At 46.5% G+C, this 16,802-nt stretch overlaps 1 protein-coding gene across 1 annotated transcript; it reads right to left on the bottom strand.

The window, feature by feature from the left end:
• Nucleotides 1–11,501: 11,501 nt before the first annotated feature.
• Nucleotides 11,502–16,195, bottom strand: LOC135516588 (exocyst complex component 4-like). Its single transcript, XM_064940935.1, has 2 exons — nt 15,980–16,195; nt 11,502–11,921 (listed from the first exon to the last, which is right to left on the bottom strand). Exons 1-2 carry the CDS (start codon nt 16,193–16,195, stop codon nt 11,715–11,717), a joined length of 423 nt encoding a protein of 140 aa, XP_064797007.1. The 3' UTR covers nt 11,502–11,714.
• Between the last annotated feature and the right edge of the window lie 607 nt (nt 16,196–16,802).

Below are 16,802 nucleotides of genomic sequence, written 5' to 3' on the forward strand. Positions count from 1 at the left end.
CCCACTGGCCAGCCCCCACTGCCCAGCCCCCACTGCCCAGCCCCCACTGCCCAGCCCCCACTGCCCAGCCCCCACTGCCCAGCCCCCACTGCCCAACATAACAGCATTTTAGGAAAACTTTAGGAATGCAGACTATGCACCGAATGCCAAACTACATCCAGGCTCTCCTCTCTCAAAGTTCCTGGCTTTCTCTCTCTCTCCCTCCCTCCCTCCATCCCTCTCTCTCTCTCTCTCCGTCCGTCCGTCCGTCCCTCTCTCTCCCCCCCTCCGTCTCTCACTCTGTTCGTCCCCCCCTCCCTCCCCCTCTCTCTGCCTCCCTCCCTCCCCCTTCTCCCCCTCTCTGTTCATCCGTCCCTCCCTCCCTCTGTCTCTCCTCTACGTCTCTCTCTCTGTTCGTCCATCCCTCCCTCCCTCTCCCCGTCCGTCCGTCCCTCCCCTCTCCCCCTCCTCCCCTCTCTGTGTTCGTCCGTCTCTCTCTCCCCCTCTCTCTCTGTGTTCATCCGTCTCTCTCTCTCCCTCCCCCTCTCTCTGTTCGTCCGTCCCTCCCTCCCTCTGTCTCTCCTCTACCCTCTCCCTCCCTCCGTCTCTCTGTTCGTCCATCCCTCCCTCCCTCTCTCTCTCTTGCTCCCTCTCCCTCTCTCTCTCCTCTCCTCCCTCCCTCCCTCTCTCTGTCTCTGTCCGTCTGTCCCTCCCTCTCGCTCTCTCTGTCTCGTCCTCTCCCTCCCTCCCTCTCTCTGTCGTCTTCCTCCGCCTCTCTCTCTCCCTCTCTCCCTCCCTCCTCCTCCCCCTCTCTGTGTTTGTCCGTCTCTCTCTCCCTCTCCCTCCCTCTGTCTCTCCTCTCTCCGTCTCGTCCGTCCCTCTCTCTCTCTCCCTCCTCTCTCTCTCGTTTGTCCGTCTCTCTCTCCCTCTCTCCCAGTTTTCATTAGCATTGTGGTGATGGCGTGTTTATATTGAATAAATCTTCATGGTGGTAAATGAGTGGTTTTTATTAGAGTGGGCTAATGGCTGGATGACAGCGCTCCAGAGAGCCATCACAGACTGTGTGTGTATCACCGGGCAGGACGGACAGGAGGAAAGGAAGGGAGGGCCATAGGTCAAGTATGTGTAGATGCAAATCAGTGCAGCATTAGCCAAAATATGTGCTAATGCTGTGCATGATCCGCCACCATCAGCTTAATAGAATAACTCTGCATGCCTCTGTGTTCTTCACTGTGTGGTGTAGGTATACATTGGTGTGTGTGTGTGTGAGTATGCATATGCTGTAACTAACTGTGAGTGGGTGTGACCAATGTGTATGCGTCTGTGTGTATGTCTATAAGTACGTGTATGTCAACAGTCCACAAGTGCATGTGTGTATGCCTTGTGTGTGTGTCGTTGAGTGTGTGTGACTCATTACCAGTGGTCCGGGATGACAGAAGAAGGCTGGTTAACATCGTTAGGGAGCCCGGGCTGTCAAGATAATCAACTATATGAGGCTTCCTGAGAGTTAGCAGGATGGGGAGAGAGGGAGACTCGCAGGAGGGGGAGGAGAGAAGGAGTACATGTGACAGCCCGTCACTGGCCCCTCTGGTGCACACTGGGCTCAGACGGGGTGTGTGTGTGTGTGTGTGTGTGTGTGTGTGTGTGTGTGTGTAGGAGTGGAGAAGAGAGACTTTTTTTGGAAAGTGAACCAGTCCTGTCCCTCACTAACCCCATGGGGTCTTGTAACACTGCCATTCAGCTGAGGCAGAAAGAGAGCAGTGGGAATACTAATAGTCAAGCAGAGAGAGAGAGAGAGAGAGAGAGGAGAGAGAAAGACAGAGAGAGGAGAGAGAGAGAGAGAGAGCTGAGGGAGGGCTAGAGGAGGTGGGGATGGAGAGAGAGTGTGAAAGTGAGGGAGACGTTAATCTGACAGATGAGCAGGGTAATGAGTGACAGCATGTCTGGAATGAACACATCAGGGAGTCTCACAGGATTGACAGAGACAGGATGGACTTTCAACAGACCGGAGAGAGAGAGAGCGAAAGGGTGATGAGCAGAGAGAGCTGAGAGAGACAGCTGAGAGAGAGACAGGAGAGAGAGAGAGCTGAGAGAGGGGGGGAGAGAGCTGAGAGAGCTGAGAGAGAGAGAGCTGAGAGAGAGAGAGCTGAGAGAGAGAGAGCTGAGAGAGAGCAGAGAGAGCTGAGAGAGAGCAAGAGAGCTGAGAGAGAGAGAGGAAGAGAGCTGAGAGAGAGAGGAAGAGAGCTGAGAGAGAGAGAGAGAGGGGAAGAGAGCTGAGAGAGAGAGAGAGAGCTGAGAGAGAGAGAGGAAGAGAGCTGAGAGAGAGGAAGAGAGCTGAGAGAGAGAGAGGAAGAGAGCTGAGAGAGAGAGGAAGAGAGCTGAGAGGGGAGAGTGATGGGAAGAGAGGGAGATCTGAGACGGTGGAAAGGGAGAGCAAAACAACGAGTTAACCAATAAAAAGGGAGAGAGAGAGAGATAACTGTTGCAGCCGCTCTCCTACTGAGAGGCAAATTGAAACACCTAGCTTAAAATGGACACTGACAGTCTTCTAACAGCGAAAGCAATGTAATGAGTACAGACCCTGACTCACTGAGTTTCCTTAGATTAGCTCTCCGTCAGACTGTTCCAGGACAGCTTCATCCTTGAGTTAGGGTCAACATCAGCTCTTGTCCAGTTCTATCAAATGAAGATAGGATCCTTCTTGCATAGAGTACAGTGGCCCAGTTCCAATACTCATATAAATCCATCCTTCTTTTCCTGGAGGTCACTGATCTAACAAGGAAGTTGACATGTGAGAGCAAGGACCTACACCATTACATAGGCTTGGGCCAGTGGAGGCTGGTGGGACGCACCTTATAGAAGGACGGGTCCCAAATGTTTGATACCGTCATTTTTATTCCATTCCAGCCATGACAATGAGCCTGTCCTCATAGCTTCTCCCACCAGCGTAGATGTTCATGCAGGGATTTCTGGTATAACCGAAGAAAGCACACAAGTGGCCGCTAAAAACAAAAACATTGCTTTCCCAGAATACTAAAAAGAAATTGCACAAGTAATAGCGAAATCATATAGAAGATGTTAGCAAATGCCAATGTTTAAAACGAACATAAAACTAATTGTAGACAGGCAAATCCAGCTCATGAAGTTATACAAGCATGGCTCATTTTTGGTGAGTGTGGACATTTACAAGTGAAAGTCAATGAGTGCAAGTGCAATGAAAAAGTAGCGATATCTGAGCTCTGAAGCAAGCTTCCAGAAAATTGAACGGAATGGCGCCACACCAAACTGAAAGTCTTCCGACTAGCTTGAAAGACAGTACCGTGCAGTATCAAGAGCTCCTTACTGCTGCTCGATCATCCTATTTTTCGGAACTTAATTGAGGAAAATAAGAACAATCCGAAATTCTTTTGATACTGTCGTTTTAAAGCTAACTAAAAAAGCAGCATCTAAGATGAGAGGATGACTTTCACTTTAGCAGTGATAAATTCATGAACTTTTTGAGAGAGATTATGATTGTTAGAAAGCAAATTACGGACTCCTCTTTAAATCTGCGTAGTCCTTCAAAGCTCAGTTGTCCTGAGTCTGCACAACCCTGCCAGGACCTAGGATCAAGAGAGACGCTCAAGTGTTTTAGTACTATATCTCTTGACAAATGATGAAAATAATCATGGCCTCTAAACCTTCAAGCTGCATACTGGACCCTATGCCAACTAATGTACTGAAAGAGCTGCCTCCTGTGCTTGGCCCTCCTATGTTGAACATAATAAACGGCTCTCTATCCACCGGATGTGTACCAAACTCACTAAAAGTGGCAGTAATAAAGCCTCTCTTGAAAAAGCCAAACCTTGACACAGAAAATATAAAAAAAATATTGGCCTATATCGAATCTTCCATCCCTCTCAAAAATTTTAGAAAAGGCTGTTGCGCAGCAACTCACTGCCTTCCTGAAGACAAACAATGAATACGAAATGCTTCAGTCTGGTTTTAGACCCCGTCATAGCGCTGAGACGGCACTTATGAAGGTGGTAAATGACATCTTAATGGCATTGGACCGAGGCTCTGCATCTGTCCTTGTGCTCCTAGACCTTAGTGCTGCTTTTGATACCATCGATCACCACATTCTTTTGGAGAGATTGAAACCCAAATTGGTCACACGGACAAGTTCTGGCCTGGTTTAGATCTTATCTGTCGGAAAGATATCAGTTTGTCTCTGTGAATGGTTTGTCCTCTGACAAATCAACTGTAAATTTCAGTGTTCCTCAAGGTTCCGTTTTAGGACCACTATTGTTTTCACTATATATTTTACCTCTTGGGGATGTTATTCAAAAACATAATGTTAACTTTCACTGCTATGCGGATGACACACAGCTGTACATTTCAATAAAACATGGTGAAGCCCCAAAATTGCCTTGCTTGCTAAGGAAGTGGATGGCTGCAAACTTTCTACTTTTAACTCGGACAAAACAGAGATGCTTGTTCTCGGTCCCAAGAAACAAAGATATCTTCTGTTGAATCTGGACAATTAATCTTAATGGTTGTACAGTCGTCTCAAATAAAACTGTGAAGGACCTCGGAGTTACTCTGGACCCTGATCTCTCTTTTGAAGAACATATCAAGACCATTTCAAGGACAGCTTTTTCCATGTACGTAACATTGCAAAAAAATCAGAAACTTTCTGTCCAAAAATGATGCAGAAAAATGTATCCATGCTTTTGTCACTTCTAGGTTAGACTACTGCAATGCTCTACTTTCCAGCTACCCGGATAAAGCACTAAATAAACTTCAGTTAGTGCTAAATATGGCTGCTAGAATCCTGACTAGAACCAAAAATTTGATCATATTACTCCAGTGCTAGCCTCTCTACACTGGCTTCCTGTCAAAGCAAGGGCTGATTTCAAGGTTTTACTGCTAACCTACAAAGCATTACATGGGCTTGCTCCTACCATCTCTTCTCTGATTTGGTCCTGCCGTACATACCTACACGTACGCTACAGTCACAAGACGCAGGCCTCCTAATTGTCCCTAGAATTTCTAAGCAAACAGCTGGAGGCAGGGGCTTTCTCCTATAGAGCTCCATTTTTATGGAACGGTCTGCCTACCCATGTCAGAGACGCAAACTCGGTCTCAACCTTTAAGTCTTTACTGAAGACTCATCTCTTCAGTAGGTCATATGATTGAGTGTAGTCTGGCCCAGGAGTGGGAAGGTGAACGGAAAGGCTCTGGAGCAACGAACCGCCCTTGCTGTCTCTGCCTGGCCGGTTCCCTCTTTCCACTGGGATTCTCTGCCTCTAACCCTACTACAGGGGCTGAGTCACTGGCTTACTGGGGCTCTCTCATGCCGTCCCTGGAAGGGGTGCGTCACCTGAGTGGGTTGATTCACTGATGTGGTCATCCTGTCTGGGTTGGCGCCCGCCCTTGGGTTGTGCCGTGGCGGAGATCTTTCTGGGCTATACTCAGCCTTGTCTCAGGATGGTAAGTTGGTGGTTGAAGATATCCCTCTCGTGGTGTGGGGGCTGTGCTTTGGTAAAGTGGGTGGGGTTATATCCTTCCTGTTTGGCCCTGTCTGGGGTTTCCTCGGATGGGGCCACAGTGTCTCCTGACCCCTCCTGTCTCAGCCTCCAGTATTTATGCTGCAGTAGTTTGTGTGTCGGGGGGCTGGGGTCAGTTTGTTATATCTGGAGTACTTCTCCTGTCCTATTCGGTGTCCTGTGTGAATCTAAGTGTGCGTTCTCTAATTCTCTCCTTCTCTCTTTCTTTCTCTCTCTCGGAGGACCTGAGCCCAAGGACCATGCCCCAGGACTACCTGACATGATGACTCCTTGCTGTCCCCAGTCCACCTGGCCGTGCTGCTGCTCCAGTTTCAACTGTTCTGCCTTATTATTATTATTCGACCATGCTGGTCATTTATGAACATTTGAACATCTTGGCCATGTTCTGTTATAATCTCCACCGGCACAGCCAAAGAGGACTGGCCACCCCACATAGCCTGGTTCCTCTCTAGATTTCTACCTAGGTTTTGGCCTTTCTAGGGAGTTTTTCCTAGCCACCGTGCTTCTACACCTGCATTGCTTGCTGTTTGGGGTTTTAGGCTGGGTTTCTGTACAGCACTTTGAGATATCAGCTGATGTAAAGGGCTATATAAATAAATTTGATTTGATTTGCATGTTTTTCCAGAGGGAAGAGCAGCATGTGAACATGGAGCAGAGGGGAGAGAAAACGCTAGTGTTTGAAGCACAGGGACAAAATGGCAGCTGTACAGACAACCCATGCAGAGCTCTTTGACTTACTCTCAAACACGGCAGAAAGCCGTTATAAGATATCTGATAGCAAACATTTAGCAGTGAATTACACAAGTGTAACTTCCTCACCTCACATGTGCCACACAACAGACACTCAGTGACAGATATAGAACGCTCTGGGCTGACCAGCTCCTGTTTTCTCCTGTCGTGGACCGACCGGCCCATGCTGTTTTATCCTGTCGTGGACCGACCGGCCCCTGTTGTGGACCGGCCGTGCCCCTGTTGTGGACTGACCGGCTTCTGTTGTTTTCTCCTGTTGTGGACCGACCGGCCCTGTCAGGGACTGACCGGCCCCTGTCGTGGACCGACCGGCCCTATGCGGGACTGACCCGGCCCCCTGTCGTGGACCGTCCGGCCCCTGACTGGACCGGCCGGCCTCCCGTGGGACGACTGGCCCCTGTCTGGCCGACCAGCTCAGTGGACTGACCGGCTCCTGTCGTGGACTGCCGTCCAGGGACTGACCGGCTCCCGTCGTTTCGCCTGTCAGTGGACTGACCGGCCCCGTCGTGCCGCCAGGGACTGACCGGCTCCTGTCGTGGACTGACCGCTGCCGTCAGTGGACTGACCGGCTCCGGTCGTGCCGTCAGGGACTGACCGCGCGTGCCGTCAGGGACTGACCGCCCGCTGCCGCCAGGGACTGACCGCTCCGTGCCGTCAGGGACTGACCGGCTCCCGTCGTGCCGTCAGGGACTGACCGGCTCCCGTCGTGCCGTCAGGGACTGACCGGCTCCCGTCGTGCCGTCAGGGACTGACCGGCTCCCGTCGTGCCGTCAGGGACTGACCGGCTCCCGTCGTGCCGTCAGGGACTGACCGGCTCCCGTCGTGCCGTCAGGGACTGACCGGCTCCCGTCGTGCCGTCAGGGACTGACCGGCTCCCGTCGTGCCGTCAGGGACTGACCGGCTCCCGTCGTGCCGTTAGGGACTGACCGGCTCCCGTTGTGCCGTTAGGGACTGACCGGCTCCCGTTGTGCCGTTAGGGACTGACCGGCTCCCGTTGTGCCGTTAGGGACTGACCGGCTCCCGTTGTGCCGTTAGGGACTGACCGGCTCCCGTTGTGCCGTTAGGGACTGACCGGCTCCCGTTGTGCTGTTATGGACTGACCGGCTCCTGTTGTGCCGTTATGGACTGACCGGCTCCAGTTGTGCCATTATGGACTGACCAGCTCCAGTTCTCCTGTTGTTCTGTTACAAACAAGAGACTGGCTCAACTGTTCTGGGGAACTATGGTAAGCTTCATAATGTAAAATAATACCTTTTTTTTATACTTGTTTTGACGGTATTGGAAAACCACCTGTGGCTTTTTCCAAATACCCGAGTATACCTCCAAGCTTACCACTACAGGGGTCTTCCTTTAAAAGTTGCGTCCTACTGCAGCACAGCTTGCAGTGTGCTGACTAATTGAATGGCACATGCGAGTGCATAACATCATATTATTTTGTTGCCAATAACGCTAGTTTGACCACCAGAGTGCGTCTTTGAGAAGGTAAGTTATTGAAGCGACACGAGCTGTAGGCCAAAGAGTCATGTTTACTGTAGCTGATTCAGCGTAACTTACTTTTTGGCATAAGTCATCCATGTCTAAATACAGTCAAGCATTTTAGATATAAAATTAAATAAAGGGTGCCTTGAATAATGAAATAATGAAACAATGAATAAACCACAACATGTCGGCTAATGTGATTCAATTCACAAATGGGAAAGGGGGATACCTAGTCCGTTGTCCAATTGAATGTATTCAACTGAAATGTGTCTTCTGCATTTAACTCCAACCCCTCAGAATCAGAAAGGTGCGGGGGCTGCCAATCAAAATACCTGTCTTCTGCACCCGGGAACAGTGGGTTAACTGCCTTGCTCAGGGGCAGAATGACAGATTTTTACCTTGTCAGCTCATTCGATTATTGGCCCAATGCTATAACCACTAGGCTACCTGCTGCCTCTATCCATTTGACTGTTTTTAATATTGGCTGTACTAGAGACTTAACGTTTTTTTGTTAGAACAGACTATATGGGATTGATTATAATTTCATTTTAAAATTATAGTACTTATTGTGCAGTTTATACTTTTAGAAATGTTATTAAATTGATTAATATTATGGTGTTTCTATTTTCTATTTTCAGAAAATGCATTTTACAGTAGCCTCAGGTTTCTGTTAAGAAAAATATGGCACTGTACAACGTGACAAGTTGGGAGTAGGCCTAGGCTACTAAATCATTGCGACTTGAGAGAAAAAATAATCTATCCTTTCAATTCACCCTAATTGTAGGCTGGCCAATATCAAACGGAGATAAAAATCTGATTGATTTATCAAGACCAGTCCCCATAGTTGTCCCAAAGCATCGCAAAACGGTGCGGAATAGTTAACCACACGCGGGTAGGCTATTGCTTCAAATCCTATTATAACAATTGGATGACTTTAAGTGTTTCAGTAAGCAACCATTTGTTGCCTTCATTAGCCTACTTTATTCTAATATTTATGTCATTCAGTGATATTTTTTCTCACAGTAACTCGTTATGGGTCCATCCAGAAGTGTATGGGAGTAGTGACATACCTTGCAAACATTTAAAGTGTCTAAACTCGGCAAGAGTCTATTGTCCTGTCTGATAGCCCATCAAGGGTGGCTGGCTTCTTTTGTATTCTTTAATCTCCAGCTCAGAAGTGTGTTTCTATTCCAACAAAAAAAGAGACTTGAATAATTAAACAGTAAATAAACTGGAAAATGTCAGCTGAAGCAAAATGAATTCAGAATTCATTCAAAATATGTTAAACCTTTCTTTTGTTGAGATACAACAATACATTGATATCTCAGCAAGGTTTTACCCATGCTTGTGGAGCTGGGGGGAAGAGCAACTGTAGCTGAGATGTAGTTGAAATAAACATCCGTATTTTGAAAGTCTTTTTATCATTCTTTTATTAACGAAAGCATAAAGATGTTGATGAACAAATAATATATGTGTCTATGTGCGTGTTACATTGTCTTCTTCTGACAAACTAGAAACAAAATTGTGTCTCTTTTTTAGTGTGCGCACGAGACAGAGGAAGAGCAATTCTTACACTATTGTTTTAAATTCAATCACTCTCTTCTTCATCCTCATCATTCAGTTAATTTAAATTCAATTGCAATACATTTTGTCACTCCCCACAGCAAAGTTTAAAAACAGACGGATTTGTGAAATTGTTTTATCCGTCATTTTGCGGTTGCATGAGGTTTGGTGATGACAGAATACGTGGGATATTAAATAAACACTCAAATAGGCAAAAGAAGCAGGAACAGCATTGGGCTGAGTGACACTCATTCCTGGCTTTCGTTCAAAGTAAGTTATATTATAATGCAGGGTGAAAGACACATTATTTCATATTCTTTGATATTGAGTTAGAAATGTACAATTTAAGAGCAGTTAAACATCAAATAAAATTGCAAGTATGCCCTTTTTGGCCATTAGGTTACACTTTACAATAGGACTCAACTCTGAATGACAACAGCAACTATCAGTAATTAAAACAGTGGCACAAATTTGGGGATTTTTCACACATAGCCGAGCTATTAGACTATCCTTTTGTAAATTAATGGAGGTGTGAATGTTTCAGTCAGTCTCTCTCAGGACTAGAGTCCTGAATCAGGCAAAAAGCTGCCAGCTATTGTGAAAGAATACTTGCTTGTTGATCTTGTTGATTTCTTCTGTCGTGTGGTTCTTCAAGAGGCCTACTGTCCACCTGGTGGATAAAGACTCATTGTGTGGTTCCAAAGGATAAAGACTCACCTTCAGATGGATGTGTGGTTTCAGAGAGAAGTCAGCTGTTAGCCTGGGACCAGGCATGGTGGATAAAGACTCACCTTCAGATGGATGTGTGGTTTCAGAGAGAAGTCAGCTGTTAGCCTGGGACCAGGCATGGTGGATAAAGACTCACCTTCAGATGGATGTGTGGTTTCAGAGAAGTCTGTGAGCCTGGGACCAGGCATGGTGGATAAAGACTCACCTTCAGATGGATGTGAAGAAATCCCTGGGACCAGGCATGGTGGATAAAGACTCACCTTCAGATGGATGTGTGGTTTCAGAGTCAGCTAAACTGGATATCACCTTCAGATGGATGTGTGGTTTCAAATTGTGAGCCTGGGACCAATAAACAAGTATATTTTAGCATAAATAAATGAAGGAGCAGCTCAAGTCTTGAAAATATGGGCAACTGCCTATCCTCGCTGGACCAGGCACAGTGGATAAAGACTCACCTTCCAGATGGATCATTCAGTTTCTTCTTTGCAGAGAGAAGTTAGCCTGGGAAGAAGGACTCCCTTCAGATGTGTTCACGAACTCACATTCTATAGAGGGGCTATCACTCTTTCATTCTGTGGATAAAATACCATTTGTTATTTAGAATTATTTATTTCTGTTTTTAGAGGGAGAGAAACCAAAAGCCCACTGTGCCAATTTTAGAAAATCATCAGTCCAGTAATTGTGCCATTGCATTTCATTTACCCAAGTTCTCTTCAACTCCAGGACCACCCGCCTGATGCAGGACTCTAGAGCCAGACACTCGGACTGAAACATTCACACCTCCATTCATTTAGGAAAAGATAGTCAATTTGTGCCAGTGTTTAGACTTAACTCCCTCTTTGTGATATTGTGGTGCAATGACAGAACGACGCAATTTACCACAATCTGCCATGTTTGAAGGAATAATGTTTAAAGGAAGAACCATTACATACAACAGTTGATATATTTAGCTCAGATGTGAGTGATTTTCCTAAATAGTGTCACCAACTTCCATCAACTTGACCACACCATGTAAAAAGTGCTCTCATGTAGATTTTAGGTTTGCAGCCCCACGAAGGACTGAGTGGGAGACAAAGAGACAGAAGGTCTTCAGGGGCCTCAGGGGGCTGTGACATCCCTCGTCTCCCTCTCAAATCTGCCTGTTCTGGAGCAGAGATGAACTGACTAGGCCCTAATTACCTGCGTTTGGAAGAAGAGTGTAGGAGTGAGTGGAGGAAGAAGGAAAGGGAGAGACCACAGAATTGTTCCAGCCATTTCGTGCTTTGGCCCCCGTTGAGCGCGCCACAAAACCACACATCAAAGTCAACCCACACACCTGTGGTGGCCCCTGGGCCGCTTTGATGAAGCTTTGCGCTGGAAGGAGATGTACTATTGGGTCGTGTTCATTAGGCACCAAACGGAAGAAAACTAGAGTCCTGCCAATTAGCTGAAATGCCAGTCCATTTCTGTAGCCAAGGAGGACAGCAATCACGTTATATGATAGTCAAGTGTCAGGTCAGCATCGGGTATTAAAAATCTGGCTGGATGTCTGGATTGCCATATCCCAGTGTTAATCATACGAATCCCATTCTCTCGCACGCATGCCCCACCATGGCCCCAAACTTAACACACTTTCATACAAACCTTACCACATCCTCACCTACCACCCCACCTCCACACGAATTCTCACTTACTCACCAGCATGTCGGTGGCATGCAGGTAGTGCTTGCTGGCCATGCAGGCTTCCAGTCTCTGTGGGACCTGCTTGATACTCTCGATCTCGTCCAGCAGGTTGAGGACGTGTTTGTGCTCGATACCTTCGATCCACAGCTTCCTCAGTTCATCCCTCTTGCAGTGGAGCAGCATCTTACAAGACAGCAGGTTCTCCTTCACCTGGGATAATGGGACACCACACAGGTCAGACACCAGGGTGTTCATCAGGCGATAAAGGGAAAAAGATGGAATGAAACAGGGACAGAGTAGTTGGACTGTTGTGAAACGTTTTGCTTCGGTGTGCATTCATGAATCAACCCCCCCCTTCAGACAGGGAGGCTCCAATCAATAAGAAACAAGGGACTCCTTCCTTTTCATCTCTGCTGTAAAGCGTTATTAAACGTTTTCTGTTGTGTGCCCTAATGAACATGACCCATGGGTCCGTTCAGAGACAAGAGAGGCAAGCGTTTAGAAAATTCAGATAGAAATGTATTGCGAAACAGACGTGATTATTTGTCAGGTAGAATAGTGAGTTGTCAGCTCTATTCATTACATTTCTATCTGGAACGTTCTGAATAGTTTCAGGGACACTTGAACACTCTCCTTTCAGTTTCAAAGCTCAGTATCCCGCCTGAATCATTGGGCACTTAACGTGGCACAAAAGCACCATCACCGTCCTTAGGAAACCTTTCTAGGTTCTCTTTGTAACAGTCTCATATACAGTTGAAGTCAGAAGTTTACATGCAGTTTAGCCAAAATACATTTAAACTCAGTTTTCACAATTCCTGACATTTAATCCTAGTAAAAATGCCCTGTCTATGGTCAGGTAGGATCACCACTTTATTTTAAGAATGTGAAATGTCAGAATAATAGTAGAGAGAATGATTTATTTCAGCTTTTATTTCTTTCATCACATTCCCAGTGGGTCAGAAGTTTACATACACTCAATTAGTGTTTGGTAGCATTGCCTTTAAATTGTTTAACTTGGGTCAAACGTTTCAGGTAGCCTTCCACAAGCTTCCCACAATAAGCTGGGTGAATTTTGGCCCATTCCTCCCTGACAGAGCTGGTGTAACCTAGGCAGGCTTTTTCAGTTCTGCCCAACACATTTCTATAGGATTGAGGTCAGGGCTTTGTGATGGCCACTCCAATACCTTGACTTTGTTGTCCTTAAGACATTTTGCCACAACTGGAAGTATGCTTGGGGTCATTGACTATTTGGAAGACCTATTTCTGCGACCAAGCGTTAACTTCCTGACTGATGTCTTGAGATGTTGCCTCAATATATCCACATAATTTTCCTCCTCATGATACCATCTACTTTGTGAAGCGCACCAGTCGCTCTTGCAGCAAAGCACCCCCACAACATGATGCTGCCACCCCTGTACTTCACGGTTGGGATGGATGGTGTTCTTCAGCTTGCAAGCCTCCCCTTTTCCTCCAAACAGAACAATGGTCATTATGGCCAATCAGTTCTATTTTTGTTTCATCAGACCAGAGGACATTACTCCAAAAAGTACAATCTTTGTCTCCATGCGCAGTTGCAAACCGCAGTCTGGATTTTTTATGGTGGTTTTGGAGCAGTGGGCATCTTCTTTGCTGAGCGTCCTTTCAGGTTATGTCGATATAGGACTCGTTTACTGTGGATATAGATACTTTTGTACCGGTTTCCTCCAGCATCTTCACAAGGTCCTTTGCTGCTGTTCTGGGATTGATTTGCACTTTTCGCACCAAAGCATGTTTATCTCTATGAGACAGAACGTGTGTCCTTCCTGGAGCGGTATGATGGCTAAGTGGTCCCATGGTGTTTATACTTTCGTACTATTATTTATACAGATGAAAGTGGTACCTTCAGGCATTTGGAAATTGCTCCCAAGAATGAACCAGGACTTGAGGTCTACAATTTATTTTAGACCCGTGTTCCTGAGAGTCTTGGCTGATTTCTTTGATTTTCCCATGATGTCAAGCATCGAGGCACTGAGTTTGAAGGTGGGCCTTGAAATATATCCACAGGTACAATTGACTCAAATTATGTCAATGAGCCTATCGGAAGCTTCTAAAGCCATGACATAATTTTCTGGAATCTTCCAAGCTGTTTAAATATACTTAAACTTCTGACCCACTAGAATTGTGATACAGTGAATTATAAGTGAAATAATATGCCTGTAAAAAATTGTTGGAAAAATGACTTGTGTCATGAACAAAGTAGATGTCCTAACCGACTTGACAAAACTATAGTTTGTTAACAAGAAATGTGTAGAGTGATTGAAAAACATAGTTTTAATGACTCCAACCTAAGTGGATGTAAACTCGGTGCACCTCAGCCACGCACAAGGTACTAAACGATATCATAATCACCATCGATAAAAGACAGTACTGTGCAGCCATCTGCATCAACCTGGCCAAGGCTTTCAACTCTGTCAATCACCGTATCTATCGGGGCAGACTCAACAGCCTTGGTTTCTCAAATGACAGCCTCGCCTGGTTCACCAACTACTTCTCAGACAGAGTTCAGTGTGTCAAATCGGAGGGCCTGTTGTCCGGACCTCTGACAGTCTCTATGGGGGTACCACAGGGTTCAATTCTCGGGCCGACTCTTCTCTGTATACAGCAATGATGTCGCTCTTGCTGCTGATGATTCTCTGATCCACCTCTACACAGATGATACCATTCTGTATACTTCTGGCCCTTCTTTGGACACTGTGTTAACTAACCTCCAAACGAGCTTCAATGCCATTCAACACTGCTTCCGTGGCCTCCAACTGCTCTTAAAACGCTAGTAAAAACACAAATGCATGCTTTTCAACCGTTCGCTGCCCGCACCCGCCAGCTGCCCGCACCCGCCCGCTCGAATAGCATCATTCCTGGACAGTTCTGATCCAGAATATGTGGACAACTACAAATACCTAGGTGCCTGTCAAGACTGTCAACTCTCCTTCCAGACTCATTAAGCATCTCCAATCCAAAATTGAATCTAGAATCAGCTTCCTATTTCGAAACAAATCCTCCATCACTCATGCTGCCAAACATACCCTTGTAAAACTGACCATCCTACCGATCCTCAACTTCGGAGATGTCATTTACAAAATAGCTTCCAATACTCTACTCAGCAAACTGGATGCAGTCTATCACAGTGCCATCTGTTTTGTCACCAAAGCCCCATATACTACCCACCATTGCTACCTGTATGCTCTAGTCGGCTGGCCCTCGCTACATATTCGTCGCCACACCCACTGGCTCCAGGTCATCTATAAGTCTTTGCTAGGTAATGCTCCGCCTTATCTCAGCTCACTGGTCACGATAACAACACCCACACGTAGCACCCGCTCCAGCAGGTATATCTCACTGGTTGTCCCCAAAGCCAACACCTACTTTAGCCGCCTTCCTTCCAGTTCTCTGCTGCCAATGACTGGAACGAATTGCAAAAATCGCTGAAGCTGGAGACTTATATTTGCATCACTAACTTTAAACATCAGCTATCTGAGTAGCTACTGCAGCTGTACATAGCCCATCTGTAAATAGCCCACACTATCTACCTACCTCATCCCCATATTGTTTTTATTTACTTTTCCACTCTTTTGCACACCAGTATTTCTACTTGCACATCATCATCTGCTCATCTATCACTCCAGTGTTAATTTGCTAAACTGTCATTACTTCGCTACTATGGCCTATTTATTGCCTTACCTCCTCACGCCATTTGCACACACTGTATATAGACTTTCGTTTTTTCTATTGTGTTATTGACTGTACGCTTGTTAATTCCATGTGTAACTCTGTGTTGTTGTTTGTGTCGCACTGCTTTGCTTTATCTTGGCCAGGTCGCAGTTGTAAATGAGACCTTGTTCTAAACTGGCCTACCTAAAACTGTACATCCAGACACACAGCCTGGAGAGATGGGAATGACATCACGCTGTTGTGGAACACGAGCAGGCTATCCCAGAGGCTCTAACAGTGACGCAGGTGTCAGAGCCACACACACACACACACACACACACTCTAGAGAAATCAGCCAGGCCCTTACACTGCCTGCTGCTAATGTCCTGATGTACAACTCCCTGGGACCATCACTCTGTTATTCACAGGCCATACACATGTTCTGAATGTTTTGTTGCAAATATTTTTGCGGAAAGGGCTCGTAAAGTAAGCATTTCACAGTAAAGTCTACAATTGATGTTTTTGGCACATCAGGTGACAAATTCAATTTGATTTGAAACATTGTGCGTGTTCCCTCTCACCCCTTTGATCTTGTTACGGGAGCTGGTGATTCTCTCGGTGATGCTCTGGTAGGTGCGGATGGCGGTGGTCAGCTCAGCGTAGTGTTGGACGATCTGCTCATCCAGGTCCCGGTCGCACTTCTCCAACGCCTCCTCCAGGCGGCCCTTCTCCGTCTCTCTGTCCTGCTTGTCATCGCTGCTGGACAGGGTCCTACACAGACAAAGGCCAATGCTCATCAATTGTCTGTCAAGGTGTCACCTTGTGGTCCTTCTTGTGTAGGCCTAACTCTTGTTAATCATTTTTTCTAGTCACTAGATCTGGGTAAAATACTAGTAGCCTAGCGGTTAGAGTGTTCGGTCAGTAAGCGAGAGGTCACTAGTTCGAAGTCCTGAGCTGACAAGATGAAAAAATATGATGATGTGCTCTTTGAGCAAGGCACATAACCCTAATTTCTCCAGGGTCGCCGTTGATAATGACAGACCTTTAGCCGTAGTGTAACTGTTCCTGAGAGTCAGTAGTGTACGTGTTCCTGAGAGTCGTCGTGTTCCTGAGAGTCGTAGTGTACGTGTTCCTGAGAGTCGTAGTGCAGTGTACGTGTTCCTGAGAGCCGAGTGTGTACGTGTTCCTGAGAGTCGTGGTAGTGTACGTGTTCCTGAGAGTCGTAGTGTACGTGTTCCTGAGAGTCGTAGTGTAGTGTACGTGTTCCTGAGAGTCGTAGTGTGTACGTGTTCCTGAGAGTCGTAGTGTAGTACGTGTTCCTGAGAGTCGTAGTGTAGTGTACGTGTTCCTGAGAGTCGTAGTGTAGTGTACGTGTTCCTGAGAGTAGGTAGTGTACGTGTTCCT

The sequence above is a fragment of the Oncorhynchus masou genome, chromosome 27 (assembly GCF_036934945.1).
Source record: "Oncorhynchus masou masou isolate Uvic2021 chromosome 27, UVic_Omas_1.1, whole genome shotgun sequence".
Classification (NCBI taxonomy): Eukaryota; Metazoa; Chordata; class Actinopteri; order Salmoniformes; family Salmonidae; genus Oncorhynchus; species Oncorhynchus masou.

Excerpts from the sequence above, each read along its gene's own strand:
- LOC135516588 (XM_064940935.1), bottom strand. The coding sequence starts at position 16,195 with ATGAGCATTGGCCTTTGTCTGTGTAGGACCCTGTCCAGCAGCGATGAC. Across the intron at positions 11,922-15,979 it reads CCCGTAACAAGATCAAAGGG|GTGAAGGAGAACCTGCTGTC; the intron begins GTGAGAGGGAAC and ends CCATTATCCCAG.